Source organism: Centruroides sculpturatus, unplaced genomic scaffold, assembly GCF_000671375.1.
Source record: "Centruroides sculpturatus isolate CEXI.00-Female unplaced genomic scaffold, Cexi_2.0 scaffold671, whole genome shotgun sequence".
Lineage (NCBI taxonomy): Eukaryota > Metazoa > Arthropoda > Arachnida > Scorpiones > Buthidae > Centruroides > Centruroides sculpturatus.
Genome location: NW_019384884.1, coordinates 393,872 through 419,574, shown reverse-complemented (window position 1 = coordinate 419,574; position 25,703 = coordinate 393,872). Strand labels below are relative to the sequence as shown.

General features: G+C 33.6%; 2 protein-coding genes across 4 annotated transcripts in view; both read right to left on the bottom strand.

The window, feature by feature from the left end:
* Positions 1–25,703, bottom strand: part of LOC111631089 (choline/ethanolamine kinase-like) — a 113,672-nt gene that overhangs the window by 30,314 nt on the left and 57,655 nt on the right. For 2 of the 3 annotated variants that reach the window (XM_023375279.1, XM_023375281.1), the window contains one exon: positions 10,315–10,428. The exons of the other annotated variant lie outside the window; for it this stretch is intronic. In XM_023375279.1, coding sequence (XP_023231047.1) covers positions 10,315–10,428 — 114 coding nt within the window. The remainder of the gene's footprint in view (positions 1–10,314; positions 10,429–25,703) is intronic. 3 annotated transcript variants of the gene reach the window in all.
* Positions 1,959–3,340, bottom strand: LOC111631090. Its single transcript, XM_023375282.1, has one exon. It carries the CDS (start codon positions 3,311–3,313, stop codon positions 2,288–2,290), a length of 1,026 nt encoding a protein of 341 aa, XP_023231050.1. The 5' UTR covers positions 3,314–3,340; the 3' UTR covers positions 1,959–2,287.

The following is a 25,703-nucleotide window of genomic DNA, read 5'->3' as shown; positions in this document are numbered from 1 at the left end:
TTATCAAACAAATGAATATGAATGAACCCTAGACCATCATGACGTGCAATTAACTGATTGCCCTCTGGAAGTTGGCTTCTTACAGAAACACAGTTTCCCTATCATCAAATGTCACGACATGCCACTACTTGACATGAAATTTTTGACTTCTGTCCCAATTCAACATGAAGATCACTCTAACCTACAGGGTCAGGGTGATTGTCATTTTGTAGCATGTTCAATTTAATTTTATTGCTGGATATTTTATGTTATTTTTATTTATCATTATTTATTTATTTATTCATTCATTTTTAAGATGTTACATTATATTGTATGATTATATAATATTATACACAAACTTTTTCTTTCATCAGATCATTTCTAGAATGTACAACTCTTCTATTGTTTTCCAGCATCATAAGAAGCCAGTAATAGTGAATTACTATTGTGTAAATGCATCATTTGTAATACTGCACTTATTTTCATTTGCAAGAAGGGTTTTCCTGAAATTCAAATTAGAGTGGTGTTGATGATGTCAACTTGCCTTTTGAAATTTTTGCATGAATAACTGGAAAACAATGCCTTAAAAAAATGTAAATTGGAATAAAATAAAAAATTGTCGAAAGAAAGTTAAGATGACAGTAGAAACACAAAAATCAATTTTATTGAAAATTTTCTAAGAATAAAAATTAAATGGTAGTGTTGAAAATAATGAATCAAATTTGGTAAAAAAATTGCTTATTTACATGTCAAAACACAAGTCCTGTTATTCCATGATCACCACATTCCTCAGACTTAATTCCACTGAATTTTTTCCTGTTGAATCATCTAATAAAGTGTCAATATATGATGCATATTCAGCAACATGATGTGATATTGAAGAGCTGGAGAGGCAAATTCAAGGAGGCATGTAGGATGGTGACATCACGAATACTAAGTGCCATCTATAGTGCCACTCTTAACCATCTAACTTTTATATTGAAACTGAAGGCAATTGTTTTAAACATATATTACAGTAAAACAGTTGTTTTTATATTAAGTGTTGAACACAAGATTGCGTTATTAATTAAACACTTGGCTTTTTACCATCTTTATTCAGTTGTTTTTATACTAATTTATGCAATGTTGGTTTTCATCCTTTATAATCAGAGATTCTTTGTACATTATGCTAAATCTTCTTAAAAGATTTCCATTATCCTTACACTAAGAAGACATGGAAAAATTTATGCCTTGAACTACTGCACAATTTACATATGTCCCTTTTTTCACAAATTAATTTATTATATAGTAAACATTGCATTGGAACTAATGCACTATATGCATATACTCATGCAATGCTGAAAAGATCTCTTTTGCACATGGATAAAGTGAACACCATGTACAGACATTTGTATAAATATCCCATTTGCCGCAATTCTTTCTAAAATTAAGCATACGTAAAAATTCTTTCTAATTAAGCATAGCATCATGTCAGCATTTATGCTGACATGATGCTATGCTTAGATTTATAGTAAAAAAAAAAACTAAGCTACTACAACAATGTTTTTAATCTGCACATAACATTATTACAAATTCATTAACCATCCATCTGTATAGAAACTTGCTACTACTTTTGAAAAACCACAAAATAGTATGCCACAGACAGAAAATGTTCTGTCTATTTCACCAGTGAGAGTGGTTTGGTTTGGTTTTCGTTTTTTGGCACAAGAGCCATATAGGCTAAGCTGCGCCACGGCAAATGGTAAAAAAATTTTAAACATGATAAATAACTAACATATGAAAATAATAAATAAATAAATAAACAACAATAGCAAAAACAAATATATACATAATAATAAGTTTGTACATAATTGTTGTTTGTTTGTACTTATTATGTACAAACAAACAATGCACAAAAATGTGATAAATAAATAAATAGATAAATATAAATAAATAATTAAATTTCTTTATACAAATTAGTGACTTTTAAAAAGTCCAATACATTATAAAGATTTGGAATCTGGCCCAGAATCTCTTTGAAACTTACATTTCCAAAATGCTGTCTACTCCTGGTCTCAAAAGCAGAGAAATCAAGCCGTATGCGTTTAATACTTAGAAAGCAGTTGCAATACTGGCATACTGGTTGCTCGTCGCCCTTCAAAAGGTATTGATGAGTCAACCGAGTATGTCCAATACTCAGATGAGTAAAAATAACCTCAGATCTCCTGTCATAGGGTTTCTTAAGTGCCCAATTTTCTATCACAGGTTTGATCTCATGTAGTTTATTGTGGACTTGTGCGTTCCACATATTTTGCCATCTCTCTGCTGGTCATTTTTTAATGACCAGCTTCAAATCACCTCCTTCAATATGCATTGTATGCTGAGAAGGACTTGCTGACTTTGCTGCTGCGTCAGCTTCTTCATTTCCTCTTATACCTACATGGCCTGGGACCCAACAAAATTTTACAAAAATATTACTCGCACAAAGATGGCAAAACAGTTTATGGATTTTAATCACTATAGAATGAAAACTAGGTTCACACGAGATCAAAGCCTGAAGTGCACTAACTGAGTCAGTGTAAATCACGCAGTGACGATGACCTTTTCTGATTACATACTTTAAGGCTAGGTGAATAGCCTGCAGTTCTGCAGTAAAGATAGACGAATTCGATGCAATTTGTTCTGCCACAATTTCATCCTGACAAACGAAGGCTGAGCCAACATAATCATCCGATTTAGAACCGTCAGTATAAATAGGAATTAAATTCCTGTCTTGGTGTTGAATTTCTGCAAAGTGCTGTATGTAGATATAGTCTGGAGTGGATTCCTTAGGAAACTGCTGTAAGCTAAAGTCAACATTTATTGCAAGAGTTGACCATAATGGTATACCGTCAACCTCGGGCTGTGAAATGTTGCCCATTTCCAGGTCAATCGTGCTGCTTACATTCTCCATTCTTATGTTGAATGTAGGGACACAGCTTGAAAGAGCTAAAAATAATGTTATCAGCTGGGTATCTGATATCGTACAAACAACTGAAGGTTTAGCTTGGGATTTCTGCTTAATATAATAAAAAAAAGACAACTGTTCTCTCCTGAGTGATAGTGGAGGCTCATAAGCATCCACATACAAACTTTGTACAAGAGAGGTGCGGAAGGCACCAGTGCACAAACGCAGAGCTTGATGATGGATTGGATCCAGCATCCGAAGAGTAGATTCTTGCACAGAGCCATAAATAATGCATCCGTAGTCCAGCTTAGAGCAGATGATGGCCCTATAAATCCTGAGCATAGAACATTTGTCTGCTCCCCAGGATGAGCAGCATAGAACCTTTAAAGGTTTAGAGCTTTTAAACATCTACTCTTCAAATTGTGCAAGTGTAGCAAGAACGTCACTTTATAATCAAACAAAACACCCAAAAATTTAGCTTCATTCACAATTGGGATTTTAACCCCATTTAGGTAAATTTCAGGATCCAGGTGCAAACCACACCTTCGGCAAAAGTGGATGCATGAGGTTGCTAGACTGGCAGGAGATCTGAAAGTCATCCACATACAAAGAGTGTTTCACACTAGGAGGAAGACAGTTAGCTATGCTGTTAATTTTGATTAGGAACAGAGTCACACTCAAAATACAACCTTGAGGAACAACTTCTTGTGTGAAAAGCCTAGATAATGTGTTGCCTATCCTGACTTGGAATCTTTGATTATGTAGGAAGTTTTTTATAAAAATTAGCAAATTACCCCACAATCCGAATTGGTGCAGATCACGGAGTATCCCATATCGCCAACAGCAATCATAGGCCTTCTCTACATCGAAAAACACAGACACTAAGTGCTGTCGTCTGACAAACGCTTCACGTGTAGATGTTTCAAGGTTTACTAAGTTGTCCGTGGTACTTCTGTTCCTACGAAAACCACTCTGATGTAGTGAAAAGTATTCCTTTTTCTCATCTGTAAACAGATGTCTGATGTATCTCTCTTCTTTCAAATAGTTTACACAGGCAACTTGTCAGAGAGATTGGTCTATAATTAGAGGGATTCTTGCAGTCTTTACCAGGTTTTGGAATAGGAATAGTAATTGATAGTCTCAAAGAGTCAGGAAAAGTATGTTCTGTCTAAATTCTGTTAAACAGGTTCAGAAGATTACAAAGGGAATTATCAGACAGATTTTTAATCATGCTGTAATGGATTTTATCTGGGCCTACAGCACTATTCCTTGAACAAGAGATTGTTGTACGTAGTTCTATGCTGGTGAATGGCACATTATATTCCTCATTAGATGAGGAATGGAAATTTAATTTTGTTTTTCTCTTTGGGTTTTATAAGCTTGAAAATTCCTTGGATACATAATATTGCTGGATGAAGAAGAAAACATTTCATCCAACGTTATAGCAATACCCTGTATATCACTGATTATTGTGCCATTATTTTCCAGCATGGACAGAGAGTGAGAAGCATATTTCCCATTAATTTTATGGATTTTATCCCACACTGCTTTTGAGCTAGTGGAAGATGTTATGCTAGAAACATATTTCCTCCAAGAATCCCCTTGGATTTGCCTTGTAATTCTTCTGGCATTTGCCTTTTGAAAAGCAATCAAATTGTTAGCAGTGGGGTATCTTCTGAAAATCCCCCATGCTTTCTTTTGTTCTTTAAATGCTGCCTTGCAATTCTGGTTCCACCATGGTTTAGAATGCTTTGGATATCTGGTTGATGTTTTTCCCATTGTTTTTTCAGCTGCCTGAATAATACTGGAAGTGACAACTTCAACTGCATCCTTGATATTGGCAATATTGACCATTTTCTCAGAGATGTCGGCCAAAGAGGAGAATGCAGGCCAGTCTGCCATTTCAAGTTTCCAGCATGGTGGATAGGCTGTTTCACAGCTTTCTCTGCCTTGATATTTTAGAAATATTGGGAAGTGGTCACTAGAGAGTGGATTAGATCCAACCACCCATATAAATGCTGAAAACAGGTTTGGACTTGCTAAGGATAAATCAATGGCAGTGAATGTTCTTGTTGGGGCATGGAAGTATGTCACTTCTCCAGTATTAAATAAGTACATTTGCTGCTTGCCTATGAGTTGTTCAATGACTCTGCCTTGACGATTGATGTCGGGACTGGCCCACATTGGATTGTGGTCATTGAAATCACCCAGTAAAAGGAATGGATTTGGCAGCTGTTCAACTAATGAATCCAATTCATCCTCATTGACTGACATCTGGTGGCAAGTACATAGAATAAACTGTGACAGTTACTCCAATACATATTCTGACTGCCACAGCTTGCAAATCAGTGCTTATTTGTACCAGCAAGGATGGGATGTGATTGGAAACCAGAATAGCCACACCACAGGCATGGTTGTGGCTATCATCATCCTTGCAGTAAAATCTGAATCCTTTTAAAGTAATTTTCTCTCCAGGTTTCAGGCGAGTCTCCTGGAGTGCCACGCAGAGAGATGAGGTATATGATGTCAAGTGTTTCATGTCAGAGAAGTTGTTGCGGAAACCACAACAGTTCCATTGGATTATTTTATAACCCATTATGTGTTTGAGGCAGCATTCTTGGCGAGGGTATCTCTCTTTAATTAACAGGGAGTTTTTCTTTTGGAGGTGACGTTGGTTTTGTCACCTCCATATTAGACTCTTTGTCAGATATGTCAGAAAACTCACAGATTGAGCTTCTGATTTTTTTGAGACTTTAGAGAGGGCTGCTTTCACTCTTTGTTTGTTAAGAAACAAACAACAAAGACGCATCTTGAAACAAAGACAATTGTTTCAAGATGCGTGAATAGGAATGAGTGTGACTTGCCAGACATAAATACCCCAGGAGGAACAGAAAACACATTAAAATAAAGAACAAATTAAATAAATAATATATATTTAAAAAAAATAAAATTTGTACATTTTATTTGTATAATACATATTACATTTGTAATATATATTTACGAGCACTGAGGTTAATTATGCACAAAAGATTTGCTTTTTATTGCCTAACAAATGGTCCATTTGCTTAACTCTAAAAATTATGAATTGCTAAAAATCTGCATCATTGTCATGTTGAATCGCATAAAACAGCCACATTGACAGAGGTAAATTCCAGTAACCAAACAGTCTTGAAATTGCTAAATTTGGCAATTCTATAGCTTACTGCTCTGGGGGACATGAAATCAAATCTGAGACAGTAACCCAAAAATTCTCTCTCCAGTGGTTTGTCCTGGATATGTCATACCCTGTCCCTCATCACTCAGTCACTTCCATCATGGGTGTGGCTGAATCCATGATAGGTTTGATTAAAACGACTTTGTTAATGCCCTCAAGACAAAGCGCCTTAAAATTTACAATTTGCTAATAAAATATATTATATGAAATTATGAAAAAGGAAATTGACACATTTTTGCCAAATTGGTAACTCTGTATGCAGAAAACATTTTTATTTGAAACAAATAAGTTTTGAAATTGACAAAAATCTGAAACACAAAAAATACTAAACTACATTGACAGGTATTTTAGATAAAAATATAATATCTGAAATTGCTATTCATTTTTCATAAGGATTAGAAAAATATTCAACACTATCTCAAGTTATTTGCAAATATTATAATTAGTTACATATTGGCAACATGCTCAAGCACAGTATATTACTTGTTTCTATATTTATCAGTTGAGAGTCCTCTACAGAAAGATTAAAATTATGATATAGATTACATTTTTAACATAAAATCATTTATAATTTAAAAAAAAATTTAACAATATTACATAACACAAGTTCAAACAAACTCCTTCCTCTCTTCCGTAAAGCATCATAACACTTAGGCCAATCCACGCCTCCCCTATTTAGCATTGTGTAATACTTGAATGGTCTTTTTAAATTTTAATAAACTTTTTTCCCCCAACCTGAAATTTATAGTTGATATTTTACATATCATGTTATCTTAGAGTGCATATTTATATTTTTGTACTTTAAACATAATTAATTCATAATTTATAAAAACAAAAGTTAATAAAGTATTATGTTAAACTTGTTCTAAGACATTATAAACTGTATTTAAAAAATCCAATTCCAAATAGACATTTTTTTTAATACTATAGCATCACTAATGCTATTGTGATAATGATGTCAGTTTTATTTACAGTATTGAGTGTGTTTTGAGTCCATTTATCTTGTCTTTGGATACAACTTTCAAAAAAAAACCTAATCAAACCAAATAAACATTCAAACTTCCTAACATCTGTTAAAGTTAAAATGTTAGAACACAACTTTAAATTCTAAACAAATGATTAGATTAGAACATTTTTTTAAACTTAAGATTTAAATTTGTAAATTTCTCATCTGTATAATATGCAGAAACCACAACAATAAGCACAGAATAAAACAAAAACAAAAAAAAATCATCATCCTGTTCATTTTATAAAAGAATGAAATATTTAAATAAAAAAATAATTTTATAAATAATGAACAAATGTAATCAGAAGATTACAAAAACTGGAAGGGAAAAAATTGTCTTTTTTTCAAAATATTTTTATCCTGTTATTTAAGTTATCCAGTATATTCTTCAGGGTAATATAAAAAGCAAGGCAGTAAATAATCTAAAAAAAATGTAACCTAATAACTCCTAAATTATTCTTAAAATTTACATTACATTTCAACAGTAATGATATAATTTTATACAACACAGGTATCCCTCATATAACACAATACCTACATTCTGAAAAAGTGCAGTGTTATGCAAATCCATGCTATAGAAAACAAAGAACTATTTGCTAGTTAGTTAGTTTGCAAAACATGCAGTTCCAAAAGTTAGCAAAAGTATACTATTTTTTTGTTACTAAAAAAAACATGTTTATTAAAGCAATCAATAATTAACTAACAATTACAGTTAAAAGTACTGTATGATGTTTTAATATTAATTTTAGTTAAATGAGGATGCTTTCTTTATACAAAATATCATCATCATCATCTGAGCTTTTTTGTTGATCTTAATCAGAAATATCAGCAACATCATTGTTTTTATTTTTATCATAATTTTTTATGTATGACAAAATAAAAAGTAAAAATATGGTATTAATAAAAAATTTGTTCTAGCAAGTTGCATTTGGTTCAATTCAGGAATGAGAGAATTTTTTCCCCAGAATTTATATTCGAATACTGAATTGTTCAAGTACTGAATTTGGCATATCGTTTGGCATGTTTATCAGACATATTATATATGATTTTTTTTTTGTTTTCTGCAAATCAAATTCATATTCCGGTTGGTTTGTTCCATGCTAGAAGAAAAGATGATGATTCATGCTTCTTAACAATGTATATTGTATAATTTTCTTTGAATAAACGTTATACAGTCGACCCCCCTATAACGTACGTTCCTATAACGACAATTCCTATAACGTAGCGAAAAAATTGTAGAAACTTTCGTATAACGTACCTCCTATAATGTCGTTTCGCGACAAGATTGATAGAGTCTGGACCAATAGTGGATGAGCAGCCAAACTACTTACCTCCGACCCTGCGCCACGCTACGGAGCGGCTAAATTGAGTTTGCTATCGTCTGTTTAGTATTATATATAAATTATACATAAATTAGGTACTGTACATATAATTATATATTAATTATATATAAATTAGGTACTGTATATATAATTATATATTAACTTAATTTATTGTAACTTTATTATAATTATATATATGCTTTCTGCCGCCTGGCAACACGCTACGGAGATTTTAGGCTAGTAAGTTGAGTTTATTATCGTCTGCACAGTATGTAAATTAGGTACCGTAAGTCTAATACAGCACTAATTTTATACATTTCTTGTGAAAGAAACACTTCTTATTCAACGTCCATAAAAATTATTTATATTAATGATGTCTCCAAAGGTCAAGTTATTTTTCTGCGAAAAATTCGTTATCAGAAATCGCGGCCGCCGTTTCGTGTGCTGTTCCGCGACGAAGACAAGCTTTGAACAACGGGCGTAGTCGAACGGTACACACTCGGTAAGTAATCCTATAATTTTTTGTTTATAGCATAGTTTATACGGATTACTCCCAAAAAATTATACGTGTTTTGGAAATGTTGAGTCGAATTAGTCTAGAATCGGTTAATTTTATAGAAGAAAACCTTTCGAACAGCCTTAGTCCGTAAAGTTCCCACCTATCGGGCTGCGATTGGCTCATGTATTTAATCGTTCCTACAACGTAATTTTCGGTTAGCGTGGAACGTATCTAAACGTTATAGGGGGGTCTACTGTACATAAAATATTTGAGTATTTTTTCGACATGGAACACATTATCAGATTTTACATTAATTTATATAGGAAAAACTGTTTCGCTTAAAGAGTGTTTCGCATTACGAGTAAGACTCTGGAACGAATTATGCTCATTAAGTAACTGTCCACTGTACTTTCCTTCAAATATGAAATGAATATAACCAAGATTTCATGTGGATTGGACAAAAATTGCAGGAGTTATAAGGAATTTATACACACATATGATGGCCTTTATATTACTAATATCATTAAAAAAATCATTTACACTATGCAATGGCAGATAAATACATAATTCATCTGCCATTGAAATCTTTCTGGAAACCACTAAACACACATCTATGTGGACATGTGTGAGAGAAAATGATGCTTATCTCCCTCATCAATCTATATTTTAAGTGATATCATTAAAAATTCCTAATTAAACTTTTATCTTGAAAGCTAATACATTTTTGGAAACTTTTCCCTTTCTGTATGACTAAGAATTATTTAAAAGTCAGCTATCAATTTTAGCATATGTTATTTTTTACAGTGAGTATGAACTAAGAAATTGACACTCAAACATTTGTTGTTATATAGTACAGTGTCTATATGCAACTCTATTTAGCAAAATTATTCATATAATCATTTGCTATCTGAAAAACAAAACCAACATATCCTACATAAAAACAAGACTGTACAGTATAGTAAATTTAAATTTTAATATGTAGAACCATTCCTCATAAACAAGAATTTTATATTAAGCACTAGATAATAACTGAAATTCCAAATTCTTCATTTTGGCATTTCCAAATACTCTCATATTATGGTGATGGAAATGCTAACAAATCAAAGCACATATCCAAAAAGATAACATTACATTAACACTTACCAATAATTGAATCTTTTTTGGCATATTTAAAAATATTATATCTTAAGCATTAATGAAGATAAAACGATGTTTAATTATTGTATCTCAGTAAAATATGCAGTTTGTAATATGAATTGGCCAATAAATTTGTTCAAATATTTTAATTGATTTAGTTATGAAGTCACTACTATAATTAACATGATAATAGACAAAGAATTACAATTAAAAAAAAAAATCAAAACATACTTCAACCATTCCAATTCTTCTTCTAGATTATGAAATAAAATGTAATCGGCCAACTTTTTATCATCATCTTTTAATTTGTTAGGACACACATTGTTTCGAGCATAAGTAAGCCAACTGTAATATGAAAATAATTTAATTATCATCATTTATGAAGATAATAAACCCTCATTAACACATACTTGGATGCTAAAAATATTGATCTTGATTAGAATAAAGATTCTTAAAATTTAAAACACAACTTAGCTAATATGTACCACAAATTAATTTTTTTACCACAATTAATGGTCAAGCACACAGTACAACTGCCTGTAACTAGAAACCAGAAAGTGTAATCATACAAATAAGAAATACAAACGGCACATCATGGTTCATACAACACAAATGGTTCAGTAATTATATTTGCTATTGAAGGATTGATCCAATATAAATTAGTTAATATTCTTTAGATTAACATTTCATTTTGGTCTATACAACTTCCCTATATTAATAATTAAATAATCAACAATCCCACTTGTATGTGCATCTTTAAAAACTTATGATTTTAACCATCAACGTAGAATATATAATGATTGCTTAGGAGTCATAATTTTCATTTTGAGAAACATTCTTTTCTAATATATAGAAAGATTAATAAATCAACCAATTATATTATTCAAAATATGAAAAATAGTAGTAACATCATTTTAACAAACAATCATTTATTTTACTAGTGTCCTAGAATGTGTTAACAAGGGCCTACTAAACAAATTAATTTTCTATTCAAAGAACATTAAACATACAATCAAACCCCAATTATCTGATGTTCTGCATTATCTGAAGCAAATTTGTAAGTGAATAAACTATTCTTATGCTGTAAATGTTTAAAACAGTTTAAAATGATAATATGTATTACAAAATGATTTGTTTCTGTCACTTTTATCATTTAATTCCAATGTGAGACAAACTATAAATACAGTAGAGTGTCGTTTATCCGAAAGCATTGCAGTCGGCAAATTTAAATTTTTGCTAGTGCTGTAGCACTGCAATCTTTGGCTATATCTTGGGCTACTCCAATATTTTTTTTGTTGGTGTGTGTGTGTTTTAACTGGCAGCACTGGCACTTTTGTGTGGTGTTTTTCTGAGGATTGTGTGTCATGCTGAATCGAACGTTTTTGATACTAGATCAACTTCTAAAGTATATTTTTTTTGGTTTTTATATTTTTCAATATATTTATTTTGTTTGTAAGAAATAAAGAAATAATTTTTAACGATACAATAGCCACGATTATTATTTTAAAAAGTACACGTTAGGCTTAACATTGACGAAAATTCAACGCAAAGTGACACGCAACAGAGAAAAATTTCAACACGGGATAGGTTAATACCGTATTAGCCTGAATATAACGTGACCCCAAATTTAACGTGACTCTGAAATTTTCATAAAGATATTTAGAAAAAAAATAATACTCATAAAAGAATTCAAAGAAAGTAAAATTCAATCAGATAAGCATTTATTTAGGTAATTACAGCTAATAACACAGGTTACATTCATGTCAATAAAATTAAGTAATGTAAAACAAAATTAATATTACGTAAATAAAAAAAAAAAAAAGGAAATGTTTATTCAGAATCTGAATTGTTTTCAGAACGAGAACTCATTGATGTCACATCGGTATCATCAGTATTTTCATTCATGCTTTCAGTCTCCCACAAAATGTCAACTTCTGTCCCATTTCCACTGCATTCCGTTCCCACTTCCGTCAGCATTCCGCTGCATTTCCAATGATTTAAATCATTGGAAATGCAGCATTTCTTGAAACCTTTAACTATCGATTCAGGTTCGATCTTCTGCCAGGCAGTCGCAATCCATTCTCCTAAAAGAGAGACTGAGGTTTTTTTTTATATTTTTCCTGAAGGTGTCAATGGATGATTGCCGGATAATAGCCAATTGTTGTATTCTTTTCGAAAATTCTCTTTAAATGGGTTATTAACCACTACATCCAAGACTTGCAACTGAGAAGTCTACCACCCGGTATTATTACAAGATTGGAATTCAATGCCTCAATTTTTTCCTTAATACTTGTCGTAAGATGGCCTCGAAATGCATCAAGGACTACCATGGAGCGGGAGTTTCCCCCATATTACATTAAACCAGTCTAATACCAACTCCTGTGTCATCCAACCTTTTTCTTGGACCTGAAAAAAAATTCCTGGACACAGCTTTTCTTTGGGCATTGTTTTACATTTCAATATAATGTAAGGTCAAAGCTTTTGTCCGTTAGCAGTAACAGCAAGCATAACAGTAATTCTGGACTTTTCATAACCAGCTGACTTCAATAAGACTGTTTTTTCACCTTTCCTATTTACCGTAAGGTTGGAAGGCATGTCAAAATAGACTGGTGTTTGGTCTGCATTTCCCATATTTCCAAGACTCTAGTTGTGTATTTTGCGTAATGATATAACATGGCGCTGATAAGCCAACAATTTTTCATTAAAGTCATCAGGAAGTTTTTGCTCGAGAGTTGTCCGCCGTCGTAGTGATAAACCGTTCCTTTTCATCATTCTTCTACACCAACCCATACTTGCCTTAAAGTCCTTTCTAGGAATGTTTAAATTAGCAGCCTCTTCTAACGCTTTAAATCTTATGACTTCACGGGATATTGGGCACCCTTCATTTCGCTTTTCTATTACGAATTTTAACACTCGCTGCTCAACTTCATTAAACCTTCCTTTTTTAGGTCCACTAAAAGATTTTCTTGAAGAATTTGCATTCTTATATTTCCTTAAATCTTTTCTCCATAGGCGGATATTTACTTCTGGAACTCCGTATTTCCTTGAAGCTCTCAAGTTATTCTTTCTGCCTCGTTTGCAACCATAATTTTAAAATTCATATCGTAGGTTCTCCTGGTACCTTTATTTATTTGACTCTTTGATGAGCCTTTTTTCTCAACACTACCTTTATTACTCGCACTCATTTTTTATGGGCAATAAAGAAAAAAGTAAAGTAACTGTCGCTAGTCACTAGAGCAAAAAAACAAATGAAACAAAACAGTTGCGTGAGACGTTAACAAGCAGAGACATAGCCTTACTATAGTAGCGCTATGCAAACAAAAGCACAGGCCTACTAACTAGATCACATGGTTGTTTTGAAGTGGTCGGTCGAGCTAGGAATTGGTCGAACGTTCAGTCGCATTTCAACCTCTGTAGGAAAATGTCCTTGTTTATATTAAATTCCATTACTTAAACCCCGAATTTAGCGCGAGTCGACTTTTTAATGGAAAATAAATGGTCGAAAAATATTGCGTTATATTCAGGCTAATACGGTATATTTTTTTCGTACATAATCGGTTATCCAAACAACCTCAGTCCCCAATTGATTCGGATAAACAACACTCTACTGTACTAACATTAAACAGAATGTGCTCAGCAAATAATTAGATAATTGTAAAACACCTTTTATTGTTGATCAATAAAAATATAAACACCCTTTTTTTTAACCCAATTTTTTTTTAACACCTTTTATGTTGCAGAGGTAGTTTTATTGAAAAATAACAAGGATGGCCTATTCTATAGGCCTTTCTCAGATTTAATAAGAGATTTGGAAAGATTTAATGAGAGAATGGCCTATAGAATAGGCTATCCTTGTTAGTTTTCAATAAAACTACCTTGTCAATGTAAAAGGTGTGTTATGATTATCTGATTATATAAATACTAAAACATAACTATAATAATAATTTTAGGAATAAAATTGTTTATACTTGAAAAACTTTTTTAAAATAATATAAATTATTAAAATGTCTTTGTTTCATCACTTTTACACACTTAGGAACTAACATTCTCATTCTCAGAAAATTGCTTGTAGGCTTCCTGAGAATGTTATTTCCTGACGTATGTAGAGAAGACAAAACAAAGACATCCTGTTGAGAGTGGATACTTGGCTGGATTCCTTTGATGCTCTTTGTTGAGTGTCTTGGGTATCTGACACATTTATTTTGAAAAATTTAGTGTGCTCAAAGCAGGCATACTGTCTGAATAATGATAGAATAATGAAAAATACATTTTAATATATTGTCTGTCTTTTTGGGGGCGCTTGTGACATTCGTCAGTGTTGGTGAGTTTTTGTGAGAGCTGTTTTTTTTTGAAGTATAGCGCTTTGGATATGTTTGTTTCTACAAAGAGTGTGATTCTTTACTTTGGTTTCACTAAAGTTTTTGATATATATTTATTATTACGCGTTTTATTAGTAATTGGAGGTATTGAGTCTAACCCTGGACCGATGTCTCGCACTCCACCTTCCTCCCCTCTTTCAAAGTCATCCATTTCAGCTGTTGGAAAACGTCAAAGATCTCCTAGTGAACCGACTCTGAAATCTCAGCGACTGGAATCTTTTTTTTCCTCCTTTGACTCCTTCTTCAAATGTACCCCAAAATTTATTTTCTTTTTTAGAGGAAAAATTTGACACCATCTTGACTAAACTTGAAGATTTATCTACTAAATTCGAATGGCTGGCAAATTTGCATAAAGATTTTGAACAACTTTTCCTTAATGTAGAAAAAAAGGGAGAGGAAATTTCTAATCTAAATACCTCATATACTGCTTCGACCTCCTATTTTTTATATCTCTTAGATTCATCGATAAATGAACGGCAGAGAAATGATATTGTTATTGCTGGATTAGATGGTAACTCGTCTGAAATTATGTCTTTGGCTTCCGATATTTTGTTGTCTATTAAAAGACCTAGTGGTGATTCAATTCTGGTGAAAGATCTTAAAATAATTTCAAAGAATAATTTGGTGGTGGCAAAACTTAATACTGTCTCCGATAAAAAACTTATCTACTGGAATGTTCATAATATTCAGAGGAGGGAAGGATGTTCTAGGGTAAAGTTTTTTGATGATCTGCACTGGAGATCAAGGATTAGGAGAAAAAATCTTTTTCCTTTTTATCAAGAAGCTAAGAAGACCGGAAAAGGTGCGTTTATGAGAGCTGATTGTCTAACAATTAATGGAGAAAACTTTACGTTTGATTTATTAAGTAATAAGCTGATTAAGATTGAACCTTTTTTATCACTAGTGTGAGGGTCGTAAAAGCGCGTAGAAATTTCGACTAATTACAAACTTTAACGTCAGAAAGTTTCGAAGACAGAATCGGGTCAAGGGGATGTGTTAGTGACAAAGCCCAGATGAGACGAAAACTTTCTCGAATTGTAAAACAAACGCGACGCGACGATAAATAACAGGGGGGAATGTTGACAGAGAGAGGGAGAGCTTTGTCGAGACGCGCGCGAACAAATATCGGGTCGAAGCAAGCGGGAGAAAGGGGGGTCTAAGAACAAAAGGGATATCTGTGAAGTAAGAACGCGGTAGGGGATAGATGGCCACAAGAACATCTGGTGAACCGTTTGGGTTCCAAGATGACAGAGAAAAGGGACATAACGGAGTAAAATACGAGCGCGAACGTTAAAGGACCGTCATCAATTCTCCGACCTTTTCCCGACCCGAATCGGTCTCGGGTTTCGCCTAGAAACAAAGGAATGACCAATCGGAGTAAGGGAGAGGGTGAAAGGGACCAATCAAAAGGGTGAGATTCGGGGAAAATCTTATAAAACCCCCGAATCTCAAGGACACGGGGGGAGATTCTCTCCAAGACGCCAGGCCCGCAGCACACGGACACATACTCAAGAGGTCAGGATAGCAGATTCTCTCCAAGACGCCAGGCCCGCAGCACACGGACACATACTCAAGAGGTCAGGATAGCCGAGTCTCAGCCGTGCACTGGACCCCCCAGCATCCAGAACGCCATAACCGCCGAGCACCGCCGCATCATCGGACACCTGAACTCGCATCAAGGACGCAAGATCGTCAGTAGCTACCTCATTGAGCCCCGGGGCACAGAAGAAGCGAAACCTCAGCCGGCCAACGAACTTATTTTGTTATTCCTGTTGTGTAAGTTAACTTCATGTCAAAATAAACGGTTTTCGTGTAAGACACTTGTCATCTTTGTCTCCTACCGCCACCACCCACATACGGTTTGGCCCTAGGTTTTCCTGACGCGCAATTAACGTATTGCCCCCAAAATCGGCGAACTTACACTAGGGAAATCATCGAATGGACGAGAATTAAAAAATTCAACTGTTATTCCTTATTCAGAGATTTTCTATACATTAAAGGTATTATCATGGAACAGTCAGGGTTCATTGTTTGCTAACTTTTCTGACAAAAGTTTTGTTGATTTTATATTATCATATCATATATTGTTGGCATAACTGAATCATGGACGACATCTTCGTTGAAAACCCTTCTTTCATCACTGGACTATCAATTCTATTTCATTGAAATGTTAGCTCATAAACTTGAGGGATCTGGAAGACCATCTGGAGGTTTGTTTTTAGTGGTGTCTCGGAAACTTGGTGAGTTAGAAATTTGTCATCTCTCTGATAACTTTATTATAACTAAACTTACATTTGATAAACTTCTGTTTAGAGATCGTCCTGGGCTCTTAATTGTTCTGGTTTATATATCTATTCATAAATACTATTCATTGATTGAGTATCTTGATAGACTGATTCTGGATCTTAAAGATGTTGATGATATTTTGATTCTCGGTGATTCCAACGCCAGAATTGCTTCCGAATTAGATACACTATATATAGGTTCTAATAGAAATTTTTATAATACTAGAAAATCTAAAGATAAGATTTTTAACTATAGAAGAAAAGGATTTTTGAACTTGGTCAAATCTTATGGCATGATTTTATTGAATGGTCGATTCGTTATTGATTTCCCTGCTAATTTTACATTTATTTCCTCTTTGGTTGCATCAGTTATTGATTTGATAGCTACAAATCCTGAATTAGTTGATAACTTGGTGGACTTTAGAGTTTTGAATAAATTTGATTCTGATCATCTTCCTATTTCTATTGAGTTCAGGTTTGATTCTCTTCCTTTCAGCAATGAATTGCCTACTGAAATATGTCGTTATGTGTGGAGATCTTCATGTTTGGACAAGTATTTGTATAGTGTCACTCAGCGATATGCAGAAATTAAAGGCGGATTTTTTCTGGATTCTTTTTCTTTTTATTCGTCTTTTGTTGACGCGATTCTTGAGTCTGTAATTCAAAGTAATATGTATGTCAAATATGACTGCTCAAGAAAATTTGTAAAGTCTTGGTTTGATATTGATTGCCTACGATTGAAGAGAGAGAAGAATCGTGCTCTACGTTTATTTCGGCGATCAAGAAGTAAACAACAATTTATTATTTATTCTAATTTGGAAAAAACTTTTAAATCTCTCTGTAAAGCCAAAAAGAAACTATTTTGGAATAAGATTAATTTTCAATTATCATATATTAAAAACTCTGCTGAATTTTGGAAAATTGTTAATAAATTTAGAAACGGCAAAGTTATGTATAATAACATCTCTATTTGTGATTGGTCGGTTTATTTGAAAACTTTTTTTTCTGGACCATCTTTAGCTGTACTATCTATTTGTACTAATGATAACACGGACCCATTACTCAATGAAAATTTTTCATTTGATAAATTACAATTTGTAGTAAAATCTCTAAAAAATAACAAATCTCCTGGATTAGATGCTGTAAAGGCTGAGATGATTAAATTCCTTCCGATTAATATTTTAAATGATTTGCTATCTTTATTTAATAATTTTAAAACTAATTACTCTTTTCCTATTACTTGGAAAAATATTTGTTTAAAAATGATATATAAGAAGGGTAATCGGTTTGATCCTTTGAATTATCGTCCGATATCGTTAATTAGTGTAATTAGAAAATTTTTTTCTACATTATTAGCTAATCGTTTGTGACTCTGGCTTGAGCGGTCTCATATTATTTCTATCGGTCAAGGTGCTTTTGTAGTGAATAGAAGTGTTGGCTATAATTTATTTATATTTCTTGGAATTTTGCAATTAATTTTGACTAAGAAGTGGAGGAAACTATACATTGGAATTATTGATTTGTCAAAGGCATTTGATGCAATAGACCATGATATTTTATGGTTGAAGCTTTCTTGGATAGGTATATCATCATCTTTTATTAATCTTATAAGACAATTGTTTTCAAACACCACTTATCAAATTGAAGTTAATCGTTGTTTTTCGGAGACAGTAACTGCCAATAAAGGTCTTCCACAGGGTGAACCACTTAGTCCTATTTTATTTAATTTATTTGTTAACGATCTTTTGGAATTTTTTTGTAATCATAACACTATGGGCATATTCATATCACCAGAGATAGAATTGAATTGTCTTTTGTTTGCTGATGATATTGTAATATTTTCGTATTCACCTATTGGTCTTCAGAAAAAACTTAATCTTCTACAAGACTACTGTAAATCTAATAAACTATTTATTAATGAGATTAAATCTAAAGTAATGGTTTTTCGAAGAGGAGGTAGACTGGGAAAGGCTGATAAATTCTATTTATCTAACTCTGAGTTGGAGATTGTTTCGTCCTATATATCTGGGTATTTATTTTACTCCACATGGTTCATTTTCTTTTCACCTAGACAAATTGTTTTTGAAATATAAACTTCAGCTTTCTAATTTAATAAAGTTTATGGTAAGAATGAAACAGTCTTCCATTAAGTCGTATTACCGATTGTTTGATTCCTTGATACGTTCAAGTATAGGCTATATGTTCCCTATTTGGGGATCATCTTTCATTGATAAATTGGAGAAGATGCAATTGAGATTTATTAGATCAATATTTCATATTAATCGTTCAGTGCCTGGACCTGTCTTAAGATTTGAACTGGGTCGTCCACCAATGGCTATATGTTTAACAATGATCATTTTTAGATATTGGAGTAAAATTTTGGAGTTACCAGACTATGATCCTAGAAAGTTGATTTATAACAAGTTGAAATTAATAGATGGAAATGCTTCATTTAAAACTTGGTCCTCCTCAGTTGAAAGCTTATTGTCTGATTTAGGTTACTCTACTGATTATTATGCTCAAATTTCTGATAAACTTTTTCTGGCTGAAATGTCTCAGTCATTAAGGGATAAATATTGGGCCCAAGACATTCATTATATTGAGCAAAAGTGTAGGTTTCTTGAGACTTCCTTTGTATCTCTATGGACACCTCAATATTATTTATTATCAAATTTAAAATATAATATTAAATCTTTAATAATTCAGTTACGTCTCAAACGACTATACTATTGTATTAAATAGGCGCAGAATGAATATATCTGCCCATTCTAATTGTCTATTATGTAATAGACTTTGTGAAAGTATTAAGAACCACTTATTTGTATCTTGCGAAATTACCGAGCATTTAAGGGATACTTTATTGACAACCGATTTTGATATGTTTTGCTTATATGACAACAATTTAAGTTCTGATATGTTATTTAAAGTTTATAAATTTTTCTGTTATTTATTAAATATGCTAACATAACATTATTATTTAAGCTTTATTGTTATTATCATTTATTGTTTGTGTTGTTGTTCTTTTTTGAAACCATGTATAACAATCTTTGTATTTATCAATGCTACACGATTTTGTAATCCCTTTGCAAAGGCAAAAGCCATAGCAAATAAATGTTGATTGATTAATTGATTGATTATTCTGTCTTTTTTAAACATTGTCACTGTAAATTTTTTTAAAGTGTAAATTTTTATCTTGGCAATTTTGCTATTCCACATATGTATTAGCTATATAATAAATGTAAAATTATGTACATTATTAAATTCACTAAGGTAAGAAAAGTGGCTTAAAAGTGATACCACACAAATCTTTTATATTCTTAATTCAAAATGTCAAAGTTATTCATTTTATATAATTTATGGTTATCCTTAGTAGCATCAGTCCACATTACCTCAGATAATTGGAGCTCTACAGTATTCAAAAATTCATTAACTTAAAATATTAAAAACTTTTAAATTATATAACATAATAAGTTTGCACTTCATGCCAGTGTATACTATTATTATAACACTTACGTGCAGTGGCATTACAGGAGTGGAGTTCCAGATACAGAAATTTATCCGACTTTTCGAGAAAGGTCTTATCCGCTAGCACTTTCAGTAGTGTAAAACTACCATCATCAGGCGATACATAGAATACGATAGTTTAAGCTTTCTGAACGATATTCCGACAGTTCAGCTGATTATGGTTTTCGAATGTTATTTAAAGGTTCTTATGTCATAGCACATAGATAAAAATGATAATAAATAAATATCATAGTGAGAAATGTCCGTAAAAAAGCATAGTTCATGCATGTATGCACACCAAGTCAAAATAAGCATATGAGCAACAAAGGCATATTATTATCTTAGGTTGAGTTGTTTGAAAGCTGTTATCCAAATTTGTGGGAGCTTGAAAGTTGGGGAGTTGCACAGTATGGTAGTAGAAATGTAGAGTGTCTCCCAAATAAATAGCTCTTTTTGTTCGTTGCAGCATTTTAGTAATTTTATTTCGTTCCATAGAGGCTAGTAGTTGTGGTCGAGTACTTTTTTGCTAATTCTGTAACTGGCCTGTTATTTTTGATGTCTTCTTGATGTTCGTGGATATGTGAACTTAATTTTCTAGCAGCAGCTCCTACATAATTTGGTAAAAAATTTCTCCCTAAAAATTGCACATCTTTTTAGAAGTAATGGTTATATTCTATCAATTACACCGCAACCAAATCTAAGAAGACTTCTATATAATGATAGAAATAAGTACCAGTTGAACGAAAAATCCGGTGTCTACCAAATCCTGCTAAAGCACACACTATCTGGTGAAGAAACTAGTTATGTAGGAGCTGCTGCTAGAAAATTAAGTTCACATATCCATGAACATCAAGAAAACATCAAAAATAACAGGCCAGTTACAGAATTAGCAAAAAAGTACTCGACCACAACTACTAGCCTCTATGGAACGAAATAAAATTACTAAAATGCTGCAACGAACAAAAAGAGCTATTTATTTGGGAGACACTCTACATTTCTACTACCATACTGTGCAACTCCCCAACTTTCAAGCTCCCACAAATTTGGATAACAGCTTTCAAACAACTCAACCTAAGATAATAATATGCCTTTGTTGCTCATATGCTTATTTTGACTTGGTGTGCATACATGCATGAACTATGCTTTTTTACGGACATTTCTCACTATGATATTTATTTATTATCATTTTTATCTATGTGCTATGACATAAGAACCTTTAAATAACATTCGAAAACCATAATCAGCTGAACCGTCGGAATATCGTTTGGAAAGCTTAAACTATCGTATTCTATGTATCGCCTGATGATGGTAGTTTTACACTACTGAAAGTGCTAGCAAATAAGACCTTTCTCGAAAAGTCGGATAAATTTCCGTATCCAGAACTCCACTCCTGTAATGCCACTGCACGTAAGTGTTATAATAATAAAAATTATATAATATTGTCAATTCAACTAATTAATAATAATAATAATAATAATAATTATAATTATAATAATAACTCTCCTGTGGTCACCACCTGGTCGTGGTGAGAGAGCCCAGTAATTTTACTGAACCATAGAGCAATGCAGGCTGGAGCACAAGCTCCTGGTAGGGACACCCATGCCAGTAAGGTCTATGGGGAGAAATGAAGCTAAGAGTGACCACACCCACATTCTGTGGAGATAATTATTATGGTAGTAACCAGATCAAAGTGTGATACAGGCTCAGACGTCGCCCGGGTTAATTAACAAGGTCCGCGTTTGTGGGTTAGGCAGAGGCTCACGTTCGAAAAATAGGCCACAGTCTCCCTTGGTTACCGGTGGCAAAAGCAGCATTGGCCCAAGCATGGCTACTGCAATGCCCTCAACAGATGCGAGGAATCAATCTATCCTTGGTGTTTCTGTGGCAATGCATCCACAGACCATAAAGGCTGGAAAACCACGCCAATGGATGAAATGGACAACAGAAATAAATGAGTTTATCATCCGTACTTACTACGCCATCACAAAACTTGAAACAGCATACAGACAACTACACCATAGATTCACACAACTATATCCTCACCTCACTGTCACCGAACAAAGGGTTGTTGATCAAAAACGAACAATTATACACAACAACCTTATCCCACTAACAACACTTGAACTTATCAAACAACAGGTTGTTGATCAAATACATCAACAGACAGAAAGATTAAACATTAATGAAGATCACGTAACCTGTCAGGATAACCCAGCAACAAGCATTAATAATAGTACACATACAACTACCATTAATGATACTACAGACACTTCCTCATCCATCACTAATAACATAGATATAGATTTAGTTAATACACTCTCACTTATATTTCAAGAAACACTCACTAAATATACAGGCACAGATCCCACACAAAGACCACGAATACCAAAAATCAACATGTCAAAAGTAGTAGGAAAAACACTAAATTATGTAAACACTCACTTACTACCAAACTACATTCATTCAATTTCTACACTCTCAGACATTCATACATTAGTTTATGCTGGGGCAGTCACAGTAGTAACACACCATGGACTGAAAATACACTCACAGACAGACACACACAAAACAATCATAGACAGACACACACAAGCCTGCCTGGCAGAGAAGAATAGAAACATAAATAAATGACATTAGACAGCAATTAGGCAGGCTGACACAATACACTAAAAACAACATAACACCCAAATTAAAGAAACAACTCAAAAACATTTTCAAAAAAAATCAAAACACACACAAAACATGAACACCACAACACACACATTACAGAATACATCGATACACTAAAACAGAAACTCGCAGCCAAAGCACATAGACTCAAACGATACAAAACATGTACACTACGAAAACAACAAAATAAATTATTCGCAAACAATGAAAAACTTTTCTACAGACAAATCAGTACCAAAACAAACACTGATACACAGCACAGTGGCATGCCAACAGAAGAATAACTCACAACTTATTGGTCTTCTCTTTGGTCCAATGATGTTACACACAATGCTGATGCAGGCTGGATCGAGGAGGAGAACGGAAACTTGCACAACATACCAACTATGCCCTGTGCTGAAATAAACGTACACGACATCCACTATGCTGTTAACAGAACACACAACTGGAAGACACCTGGTGTAGACAACATTCACAATTTCTGGTACAAAAAGTTTAGCTAGTTCCTGGTGCAGTGATATAAACATCTAACACACATCATCACCAATCCACAAGACATGCCAAAATTTCTTACTCAGGGCATCACCTACATGAAACCTAAAAACAACAACACCACAGACCCCACACAATACAGACCAATTACATGTCTCCCAACACTCTACAAATTATTGACATCCTGTATCACAAACAAAATATACAAACATGTTGAAGAACACGACATTCTTACAGAACAACAAAAAGGTTGCCGTAGAAATCACAGGGGATGCAAAGAACAGTTACTCATAGATTCAGTCATTCTACGGCAAGCACACAAATAACACAGAAACATACACATGGCATATATAGACTACAGAAAAGCATTCGACAGTGTTCCACACAGTTGGCTGCTACATATTCTACACATGTACAAAATACATCCATCACTCATTGCATTCTTCCAAAATACATCCATCACTCATTGCATTCTTCCAAAACACTATGCAGCACTGGAGAACAACACTACATCTAAGGTTAGTAACATTTCCATACAAACAAAATATTCATTAGGCAAGGAATTTTTCAAGGAGATTCCTTGAGTCCTCTCTGGTTCTACCTAGCCCTGAATCCATTATCCAACATGTTAAACAACACACAGTATGGTGACAATATCAGACATGAAAAAACAACACAGTTTATGCTGTCACATCTCATGTACATGGACGACATAAAACTTTATGCATCCACACAAAAACAACTTCAGCAGCTCCTACAAATCACACATTCATACACCAAACACATACAAATGGAGTTTGGCTTAGACAAATGCAAAACACTTCATATAGAAAAAGGAATCCCGAAGAAAGAAGATTTTGCACTTGGAAATGGAGAAGTTATTGAATCCATGGAAGAGGGCGAGTTCTACAAGTATTTAGGATTCCAACAGGCCAAACTACCAGAACATACACAAATAAAGCAAAGATTAATTAAAGAATACCAAAATAGGTTAAATGCCATTCTCAAAACACAGTTAAATGCAAAACACACAGTTAAAGCAATAAACACATATGTCATCCCAGTACTCACATATTCTTTTGGAGTTTTACATTGAACTCACACAGATCTCGAGCAACTCCAAAGGAAAACAAGAACAACACTTACTAAGCATAAACATCATCATCCTAAATCCGCCACAAAAAGATTAACCCTTCCACATAAAGATGGCGGACGTGGCCTGATTGACCTAGTTAATCTTCACTACAAACAAATACAGTCACTGCAAGAGTTTTTCTAAAGAAAGAAGAAACATCACAGTTACATAAAGCAGTAACTCTAGCAGACTCAAATAGCACACCATTAAACTTACACTCACAACACACAGACATGACACAACACATAAAAAGCATAGACACCATCAAGCAATCGTGGGCTCAAAAGGCACTCCATGGCAGGCATCCTTATGACCTGGCCCAGGATTTTGTTGACAAAACTGCATCGAACAGCTGGTTAGATCGGGGATGCCTCTTTGGGGAGACAGAAGGATTCATGATTGCCATACAGGATCAGGTCATAAATACTAAAAACTACAGAAAACACATACTCAAAGATACAACACTCACAAATGACACATGCAGAAAATGTCACATCATGCCAGAAACTATACAACACATCACTTCTGGTTGCAAGCTCTTGGCACAGACAGATTACTTACACAGACACAATCAAGTAGCAAATATAATACACCAAGAGCTTGCAAAGAAACACAAACTTGGTAGACATCCACGAACCATACTACAAGTATATTCCACAGACAGTATTGGAAAACAACACGCACAAAATATACTACAACAGAGCCATAATCACAGATAAAACAATTTACCACAACAGACCAGACATCACACTCATTGACAAACACAATAAAACCAAATACATTATAGACATAGCCATTCCAAACACTCACAATGTACAAAACACATGCACTGAAAAAATTAGCAAGTACACAGAACGCACCCAGAAAACAAGGCATCTGTGGAGGATGGGAAGGGTGCTTATTGTACCTGTTGTTCTCTCCTGTACATGTGTGATACCACACACACTACACAAAAGCCTGGGAACATTACAATTGAATAGAAATANTGCACTGAAAAAATTAGCAAGTACACAGAACGCACCCAGAAAACAAGGCATCTGTGGAGGATGGGAAGGGTGCTTATTGTACCTGTTGTTCTCTCCTGTACATGTGTGATACCACACACACTACACAAAAGCCTGGGAACATTACAATTGAATAGAAATACAGTAGAGC